Source organism: Osmerus eperlanus, chromosome 24 (assembly GCF_963692335.1).
Source record: "Osmerus eperlanus chromosome 24, fOsmEpe2.1, whole genome shotgun sequence".
NCBI classification, from domain to species: Eukaryota; Metazoa; Chordata; class Actinopteri; order Osmeriformes; family Osmeridae; genus Osmerus; species Osmerus eperlanus.
In genome coordinates this window covers 2,746,083-2,756,466 of record NC_085041.1, presented here as the reverse complement: position 1 = coordinate 2,756,466, position 10,384 = coordinate 2,746,083, and the positions used below count along the sequence as shown (strand labels likewise).

The 10,384-nt window shown below is 44.6% G+C and overlaps 1 protein-coding gene across 2 annotated transcripts; it reads left to right on the top strand.

The window, feature by feature from the left end:
* Nucleotides 1–1,588: 1,588 nt before the first annotated feature.
* Nucleotides 1,589–6,938, top strand: tmem161a (transmembrane protein 161A). 2 transcript variants are annotated; one of them, XM_062450236.1, is made up of 11 exons: nt 1,589–1,776; nt 2,283–2,386; nt 2,574–2,657; nt 2,956–3,047; nt 3,187–3,343; nt 3,645–3,860; nt 4,009–4,152; nt 4,296–4,409; nt 4,521–4,695; nt 4,882–4,978; nt 5,253–6,938. In XM_062450236.1, the coding sequence occupies exons 1-11, from the start codon at nt 1,774–1,776 to the stop codon at nt 5,549–5,551; spliced, it is 1,485 nt and encodes a 494-aa protein (XP_062306220.1). In that variant the 5' UTR covers nt 1,589–1,773; the 3' UTR covers nt 5,552–6,938. The 2 variants fall into 2 exon arrangements, with proteins under 2 accessions (XP_062306220.1, XP_062306221.1); XM_062450237.1 differs by lacking the exon at nt 1,589–1,776 and adding an exon at nt 1,982–2,105.
* The last annotated feature ends 3,446 nt before the right edge of the window (nt 6,939–10,384 follow it).

Genomic DNA, 10,384 nt, shown 5'->3' with positions numbered 1-10,384 from the left:
ATGGCTAATATGACGGAGGGATTACCATCTGTATCAACGATGATAATGATGAACGTTTTTTATTTTTCTTTCTTAGCCATCTTTTTCTCACTGACTAATTTTAGTGCTTAAAAATGTAATTTGAGAGACTACAGAGAACGTGCCAGAAATGTGCAATGATGAATGTGTGAATGTATAATGATCAATGTGTGAATGCATAATTTATTAATGGGAAATCAAATCTGAACACATTTCCACTGTCATTGATTTAAGTGGTCCAAAAAGAGTCTACAGTGGCTGCTATGGAATATTCTGGTTGCATTGCAAATTGTAAGTCAACGCATTGACTAAAACAGACAAGTAAACCGCATGTGCATATACTATTTGTCAGTAGTAACATAATACATTTTATGGCACACGTACAATGTTGAGATTGTGGCTTTGCAATGCACTTTTTCATCTGTAATTCATATTAGAATTACATGCTGTCCTGCACACACATGTATTTTGAGGCTGCCACAAACATAGAAAAAGGGGAGATGGCAATTAGCAGAAAGTTGAAGTTCAATCAATATTTTGGATAACAAGACGACCACTCCCTAAACAAGTGAACACACATGCTAAAACCAGATTTGACTGCCATGAATGGTTAGGTCCCAGATCCTCCTGGATCCTCTTTGCATCAGTGGAGGAATACAAACTACTGCTTTAAAGAAATAAGATGATCTGTAATTTCAATGCATGTCCAGGGGTAATGTGTGTGTCTCTGTGTGCGTGCGGGTGTGTGTGCGTGACATTTTGAGATCATGTTTGTGTGAGTGTGTGTGAGTTGGAAAGAGAAATAACGTTTTTGTGTGTGTGTCTTTCTGCATGTTAGTTCACATTACACTGGCGAAGCACAAAAGAAACACTGAGGTCTTAGTTTCCTAAATTTGCACTGGTTTAGTGAGGGGCCCAAACGCATGTAATCTGTCTAACACCGTAACTGAAAATCAAGAAAACAAGTTAATAAACCAGATTCCATATAAACGACAATATAACAATGTCGCTGTTGTAGTCTACAGTCTAAGTGACCATCAAAGTGTTTGAAAAATAATACCACTCGTGGGTTAAAGAATTAAGCTCTATAATTTACGACACATTGCGTAGTGTAAGTAAGACAGCCCACCAACAACTAAAACGGAGGCATGCATATCTGAGACTTTAATCTTGATAATTTGCATAATTCAGCACTGTGGGCTTTCAGACGGTAGACCCGCTGTGTTCAAAGCATTCGAAAGGGAGATTATCATTAGGGAGACCCTAAGCAAGGTCTTCAATGGCGTTGAGGAAGCGTGGCATAAAACCAAGACTTGTGGAGAGAGAAAAAAAACGACATTTAGAATGTAGGACACGTGGAAGAGACGGAAAAAGAAAAAACGTATTAGCTCTACATGAGTCTTAAAATGTTTAAATAGAAGAAAATAATTGATACAGTGATAAACATAGGCTAATGAATACGTTTGGTTGAATATGTTCTTGTGTCGTTTCAGATTAGGTTGACCAGAAGAGAGGTTTATAGTTCCATCAACCTCGCAGCTTCGAGCATGAAAACTAGGAACCAATGAAATTGCAGGTTTGAGTTATAGCCAATGGAAACGTTGGCTGGTGTGCGGTTGTTCGACCCTAAATCCATGCTAGGCTACGGTTTCACATGCCAGCTGACAGCTGTCAAGAATCTCAAGCTACTGTATGGTACACGAGAGCCTTTTACTGGCTACCACATAGTATCAAAAATCAGTTCATTGAAGAAAGATGGTGAGTATGTTCTCTGCGCTTGTTACAAGTGAAATCCGTAGCAGGTTTTGAATAAAATGCTTGCTTCTTAGCATGCTAGCAGTTTGCTAGCATGCTAATGTTAGAGCTAGCTAGCGAGCAAGCCACAATGAACAAGTTTTCCTTAAGCGCTAGAGTTTACGTAGCTAGCTGGTGCACAAGTTGACAGCTCCACTTTAGAAATAAAGAAACTTTGCTGTATTCATGCGTCGAGCTAGTTAGACAAAGTAACATAGACTTGTCGCTTGCATGCTTAACAACAAACTGATAGCTTTCAGGCTGGTAGATGACTACCTTATCTGCCATGCACGGTTAGCGTCAACCTACAAGCACTTTCCACTACTAGCCAAAGCTATCTTGGGATCGTTCTTGGTTCCTTGAAAAGTTGAATGACTGACGCAGTTGTGCGCCCCCATCCACAAGCGTACACAGCAGCTGCAGAGAGAGAAATCTAATTTGGCCCAAATATGTCTGTTTCTTTTTAAAAGGCGCTGATGGGAATTCAGCTGGTAGTCAGCTTGCTGGCTGCTAGCATAATGCAGAGGATGGCCCCCCATTGCTCTTTTGCACGCTGGCTTCTGTGCAACGGCAGGTATTGACACACACACACACGCAGCCCTTTCAAACCTTGGATCCTGGTTGCTAACACTAAGGAGTCATGTTACAGTTTTCCACCCATGTCGTCAGATCACTTCACTATTGAAGCGCCCAGCACAGTATATCCCACCTTTGATGCAGGTTTCATCCAAAGTAATTCAGTGTGCATCGTCCCTTTCCAGTCTGTTCCGGTTCAAACACCCTTCCGAAGGAGAGCTGTGTGCGTTGGCAGGGAAACAGATGCCAAAGCCGAATAGGAGAGACAGGTGTGAGAGCTAGGGGGAGGGGACGGGGGGGCGGGGGAGCTGCTGGGTTCAGTCCTCATATCACACTTCATATGTTCACCCTCGGCTTCCAGTGAAGCAGCCTACACATAACATTTCAATACACCGTTTTGTTACGTTTGTCATTCACAATGTTTGTGTTGGTGCGAAGACACTTCCTTGTCATATGACATGTCTGCTTGTCCAGGCCACGGCTCTCTCTCGTTTTGACAACCGTAATAAAATATCAAATATGTGTAAGGATTTCCTTTTGTAAAAATAGTATACCTGTTCTTACCAGGAGACAGAATGGGGAAAACAAGCCTCTTACAGTGCCTAAGGACATCGACCTTCACCTGGAAACAGCTCCTGTCAACGTCCTTGACGCGCTTGGTAAACAAACAAAGGAGAGGCAATCTGAGCTGACACTGTGCACTACAATGAACCCCCCCCCCCCCAACTGACACTGTCTGTGTCCCTGTCTTGTGTCCCTGTCTTGTGTCCCTGTCTGTGTCCCGGTCTGTGCTCTCAGTGCTGAGGTTCTTCCTGGAGTACCAGTGGTTGATAGACTTTGCGGTGTATGCCACAGGAGTCTACCTGTTCACTGAGGGCTACTACTGCATGGTAGACGGCAGCAAGGAGGTCAACATCGGGGTCATCTGGTGTGTGCTGACCATCTTTTTTTGTCTGTATCCTAAACACACCTTAACGGGTACCTGCACCTTGAAACCCACTGTGACTTTTTATTAATTTGATCAAAAAATAGTTTTTCCTGTGTTTTGTATCGTTTCTTATTGTGCTGTGCTCTCTGGACTGTGACAGTCATTTTGGAGGTTCTTCGTTTTCATTTCGGAAACCAGCAAGGGAAATGGACATAGATGTTGTGATATGCTGTCAGCGCTCTCGTTCTTTAGGAGGGCAGCCGGTGACTCGACCTCACCTGATTCCACCAGAACGGCAGTCCCTTCTCCTTAACCCCCACCCCCCCAGGAAGACCCTCCACATCCTGATGAGCCACTACTTCCGGTCCGACGAGGGGGGCGAGCGCTCCGTGTGCCTGGCCTTTGGCTTCCTGTCCCTGCTGGTGGCCATGCTGGTGCTGGTGGTCCGGGAGGACTACCTGGAGTTCGGCCTGGAGCCTGGGTTCACCAGCCTCTTCGACAACCTGGAGGTCTTCGCCAAACAGCAGGGCTACGCCGAGTGGTCGTAAGTTGCCTTTCAGAATTTTATGAATTGCTTTTCGGAATACCTATCTTTTGGACCTGATACATAGCCTTTAATTGATTTAATGCCTTTTATAGAAAGATGTGGCTGGCATGTCTTCTAAAACTGATTGGTTTTGACTCCCACACAGAATCCCAGTGACTAAGCTGACGCTGAAGTTTGGTTTGGCTGCCATCTGTGCTTTTATTGGTGCACTGCTGGCCTTCCCCGGACTGCGATTGGCTCAGACCCACCTGGATGCCATCCAGATTAACTCTGATCGCCCCCTCATCCAGTAAGATCACTTATAATAATAATTATAATTGGAAATAATGATGTGTCAGGTTACAATGTTACTGAGATACCATTGTGATACCCTAGCTTGTGTCTTTAGCGTTTACTGTTGATTACTGACATGGTGTTTCCTGCGTCATGAAGGATTCTGCTGCACACTGGCTTCCTGGCTCCGGTCGTCGTAGTGGTCCTGTGGATCAAACCCATCTGTCGTGACTTCCTGGCAAACGCCCCCATGGGGAAGACCTCAGTCACCCTGTGAGTGGGCTCTGTCTCTGATCCCCAATTACCTGTTGCCTCCAGTTGTAAACAACGTCTTAACATCCCCTCCCTCCTCCCCGTGTGTGTGTGTCTGTGTGTGTATCTCAGCATCCCCAGCGCTGCCTTTGACTCTGTGCGTCTCTGGACGGTGGTGGTGCTGTGCGTGTTGAGGCTGGCCCTCACCCGCTACCACCTGCAGGCCTACCTCAACATCTCCCAGAAGTGGGTGGAGCAGATGAAGAAGGAGGCGGGCCGCATCGCCGCCATCGACATCCAGAGAAAGGTCCGGAACATGACTTAATCTTTTAGCTGATTTCTGTCACCGAGTGCAAACTTTGTGAGTTGCTGATGGCTGCGTCTCTCCGGGGTACAAATCCAAGCAGAGCAGCTCAACAGAAAGTTCAAAGACATTTTTTAAGTTATTTTGATGTTTTCTGACTCAGGGAAGCGTCTGTTGTTTTCCCTCCAGGTGACTCGGGTATTCTGTTACCTGACCGTGGTCACTCTGCAGTACCTGGTGCCCATTCTGCTGGTCCTCTTCTCCACACTGGCCCTCAAGGCTTTAGGTCAGACACACACACACACACACACACACTCACAAGACATCCCTACAGCCTGTAATTCACAAAACCACTTTCTCGAAGAAGCCAGCTTACCCATCTCTCCAAAACCCCAAGTTGATAATCCAGAAATACTGTCTGTCCGTATAGCCTTGGAAAATCGACCGATGCTCAGTCACGCATGGAAATGACCCACAGCTTTCTACCCTGGTCATTAAACTAGTGTTTCCGTCATTCTGTGTGTGTGTGTGTGTGTGTGTGTGTGGTCTCCTCTCCTCAGGCGACTTCTCCTGGGGCCTGGGTGAGGACGTCCCCGGGGTGACCCCCGCCGTCGTGATCCCCGCCCCCACGCCCGTGCTGCCGGGCCTGGAGGAGGACGAGGAGGGCGTGGAGGACATGGAGGAGGAGGTGCAGGCCACCGTGGCCCACTTGACCGAGGCTTTCGGGGCGCTGCGCGCGCTCCTCACGCCCATCTTCTTCAGGGGCATCTTCGCCTTCCTCACCTGGTGGGTGGCCGCATGCCAGGTCATCAGCAGCCTCTTCGGCATCTACTTCCACCAGTACCTCATGCAGAACTGAGGGGTGAGGCGGAGGAGGACAGGAGGACAGGTAGAGCCAGCTGCTTAAGTCTCTTGGAAGAAGAAGAAAAACCTCACCAACCAGCACAGGGCCTGGACAGATTTCAAACGGCGCGCGCGCAGGTCGAAGTTCAAAACGGAAGAGACACGAGGCGGCGTGGGTGAATCGGATGAGGGCGTCTCTCGGTTCTGTGAGCAGAGAGGTGACCTTCATTACTTTGCTCTTTCCAACCTGGTTTGCACCCGTTTTTCCCCTGTAGGCCCTGATGGTCGGTTTCATCTTGACCAGGGGAGCAGGGTGTCTACCTGTAGCTGGTCATTATTGGAGCGCTGTGACTTGCACTGGGGACTGGTCTCCTGTTAGACGGTGCCTCAGGAAACTTAAACACCAGTGTTAACCTTTTCAGTTTAAACACACAACACTGAACGCTGCAGATAAGACGTCGCTCTAAAGAAGGGCACCTCTATTCTCATCCAGTACTCAATTCAGCCTTTCATTTACAAGAAGTTTGTGTTTGTTTTTCTCTCGTCAGACAAAGGAGTCCTTAATGCCTTGTTTTTGGTGTATTATTGTATCTTTTGTTCTCTGCCTCCTCCGCCCTGATTGTAGTGAAGCGAGTGGAGCTGAGCTCCAGTCTGTCGAGAAAGATGTTCACACATCGATTTAACCGAGTCCTGACCTCCTCACAGTCCTGCATCATTTATACTCATCTGACTCCGAAGCACTGATAAGGAGTTATGGGATTTACGTGTTGAAAGCGTTCAGTTAAATAATTTTTAAGTGCCTGGGAACTCAGGGATTATGAGTCGATGCTAAAATATCAATTTTCTTGCAGTGTTTTGGGTTTTTTAGACTTGAGTAGAAACTGCAGTTGTAGCTTAGGCTGCTTTATGTGGTTTTGGCCTGACAGGATTTTCAAACCATCTTTCGTTCTCAAATGAGCCCTAGTTACTGTATGGTTTTGTTAACATTTAGTTAGAAAGCCATTTTTATTTGCTGCCAAACAATCATGTTAAAATTAGGTGTCATTCTAAAACAAGTCTTGCTTTCACTTTTGTGTCAACGGTGTGTTTTGTATTTATTTATTTCCCATTGCCACTAATGACTTCTTTATTTGAAATGTTTGAGGATTATATCTGTATTGTAAGTTGGGGGGTTCCTTTGTGGAACATGAGTGGGATTTGTTGTCATTTCAGTAGTCATGTTGTGAGGTTTGTGTGACGATCCAGGTCGAGAGAAAGTTTGAATGCATGGTGTGATCTTTTTAGTTTTTAGTAAATTGTTTGATTCTTGTGTGTCTTAGATCAAACAGAAATTGAATCCTTTAAATTAAAAACATTTGTTTGACCTTTTAATGCATCAATAAGTAAAGTGCATTTGATTCTTACATTTGATGTGCTTCATTTTTGAATCCCAGCCTCTACTTTTCTCACATTGTCTTGTACCGTTGGAGATCAATGATGATAAAAAACGGCCCCCCTTTTATTTTCGGTTCTCTATTAGACCAAAGAGGTCATGTATGACTGGTGTGTCTAGCCACTGACATCGCTCTGTCACCTCTGTCCCCAAAGCTCATGTGGGCTGTCTCATGATATGTCATAATTACCCTGAAGCTGCTGAACAACCAGACTCAGACACCGAGAACAGAAAAAGGGGATTTTGTTCATGTGTTTAGTCACCAGGTACCTATTTAATGTGCTGCTATATACATCCCTTTTACCTTTTTGGGAACAATACCAAAAAGAAGATTATATTAAAGATTTTTGGATTACAGATATCAAAAATGTTTGTGTGTAAAAGCCAGTAAAGAATCCATCTATGGTATGACTGTGATATAAGGTGCTTTGAAACGTACTTCAGTCTCTTTCTTCCCTCTGGTCTCAGTCACCGCTAGACTGGGGCCTGTGGAGCGCTCGTCTGAGAGCTGACATGATTAATTGGTGATATTATTTGACATCCGCATCCAGTCAAAACCCACAAAGACCATTCGATTTAGGGTGGGGCAGCCCTGTGTCGTGTGCCTCAGTGACGGATCTGCTCCTGTTCCTGAAGATGTGGAAGCCAGTCCCAACCGACGCCTTCACACAAACCTCAACGTTCTGTGGCTAGACAAAACACTGCAATACATTTTCCGTATCATTGAAATAATGCCTCGTTTTATGACTTGGACTAAAACATTATGATGTGTGGTAACATTTTAGGGTTCTTTCTTTGTTTTACTGTTACTGAAAGCAACCAAACTTTAATGAATGGCAAGCTCTGAGAGCAGCCATTCAGACTTGTCCTCTGCAGAACGCATTATCTCTCTCCTCCCACTCTCACACCATTTTATTTCCTTGAGTAAAGCCCAAATACTGCTTCACACCCATTCTCCAGTCCAGTGTTTTATTCTCCCGCCATGGTCAGATCTGAAGCTGGGAGAGAGTCTGGCTTAATGAACTGGAAGGTGACAGGGTTGACATATCTATATAATCACGTTGATTATGTGCATCTGTTTGGAGGCCCCTGCGCCAGCAGCGTTCGTAGCTGTTGCTATAGGGACGGTAGGCAGGCGGGCGGGCTGGCCGGTGGAGGATCTAGACAAGACGCGCATCCTGGGCCTTCTCTCTGGGGAGGCGACCAGACATGACCCCTGTTACTCTCTTTTCATTTAGGCAGGAAAGAGGGGTGTTCTCGCCAGTGTGGGAGGGGAAAATTCCGGCCAATTTCAATCCGTGTTTCGAAAGAAATGGCGGAGAGAGAGAAACGCCTCACGTGGTTTCAGAAAGACCTTCGAGCGCCTGCTGTAGAACGCGCTCCCCAGCTGTGACAGGGAGCCATTTGCAGCTGCATATGTGTTTTTGAAGATTTTACAGAAAAGGTTCTATGGCTTTTAAGTGTTCCATTCTTCTCCCCCCACGCGCAGTGGGAAGGTGCCGGTAAGTGGTTGGAAAGGAAAGGCGACATGATAATGAGTGAGTGGATGTGTTCAAAGGAGGGAACATGAATGAGGCTAAATAAACAGACACATAAAAGATACCGTAAGATAGATGCATTGGCAGACAGCATTTCAGCTGTCCACAGATGAAAGGAAACATTTAGTATTCCGTATCCCATATATTTTTTTTCTTCATATAATGACACTGAATTAGATGCTCAGACCTCAGTGGGAACCAGGATGACAAATTCATGCCCAAATCAAATCATCCTTTCAAACGCAGTACTGTCATTAGAGACAGGCTACATTGATTACACCAATGATGGACAAATTGCCTCCTTCATAAATTATGTGTGCAACTACCAGTTACCATTCACTTTTTGTTCAAATTTTACCTCTGTATATCAGCATGATAAATATAAACGGATTATTTTTCAAGCTTCATAAAACCACATGGCAGCTATAGAGCCATAATGCACTCAAAGCTCCTCACTGTCTGGATATTACATGTCCGCTGTCGTCTAATTACGCAATCAGCTGGATTCCATCACAGTTCACTGCTGAACTTGACAATTGTCACAGAAAGTTAGAGAATGAATGACCCACAGCAATGGCTGAATTATTCCGAAACTATTGGACGACTCTTGCAGAATTGATAGTGTAAGACATACTGACCTCTGGTGGTCCAAAAAGTAACTGTCTTTATGAAACAGAGAAGAGGAACATAAATAAGCAGAAACAACTAATATTGCCAAATGAAGCTCATTTTAATACATATTTCTCAGCCAAATTATAAACACAAAAGAATGCATGACACAAAATCATGGCTAAAATCCAGTGCACGACACAAACGAAAGATTACCGCAGAACCTACAACGTATGTTTTCTTTTGAAGCAACAACATATTTGAAACAAGTTCATGTACTTTATGTATCCTGTTTAAATAACAACTTATCATTGTTATTCATGACACTTATCTTATTCAAAAGCATGAATGAATAACAGCAGGTAAGCGCCACACTAAACAAACGCACAGCCTCTTCATCCCTCACCAAGCATGATAAACCGATCTTCTTTCAGGTAAGGCTTTCTTTCAGGTATATACAAACCAATACACTACAACAGTGGTTCTCAAAGCGCGGTCCTGCGAAATAATTTGCCATAAATTATAAAATTGTAAAATTGAGGCTGTATCATTAAAAAGTGACAAAATATATCATAATCTACAGATGGGGACCATTTGCACCAATAAAACAATAATATTGTGTCCATTCAAGAGCACAAAGGGTATGCTGAATGGGTGTTATGATTATGGGGGGGTCGTTGGACGGTGTACTCCCCTGTAAGGGGTCCCTGGGCCCCAAAAGGTTTGAGAACCCCTGCTCTAGAGTATTCTATGCTTTGGCATGTTTATGACATTGTGTATCAATTAAGAAAGACAATACCAACAAGGTAGTACTAACACAACTGTGACGGCGTTTAAGTAGATAAAGCACACATGACATTCCGTCCTTAGCCTTTGGTCTCTGATTGAAGTGATTGTGTTCCGCAGAGACATGACGAAAACGTTCAGTACAGAAAGTACAGAATGCTAAACGCAAAAAAACAAAACAAAAAAACATAAACCTTTGCTCTCTAACTATCTCAGTTTCAAAGGGTCCAAATCCCTGAGAAAGACTTTGTGTGAAGCAGGTTTCAGTACGGAGGTCCTCCTCGGGAGGTTGCGGCCGAATGATGGACGATCCCTAATCGCTCTCGTGTGAGACGACCACTTCATTGATTTTTGGGCTAAAGGCTAAAGCATTAAAGTTATATATGTACAGTAACTGGGCCTCTGAGTGTGAAAGACTACTCTGGAGCTGAAGCCACAGCACATGGCTAAATGAATCAGACTATTCTGCCCACAAGCAAGGGGC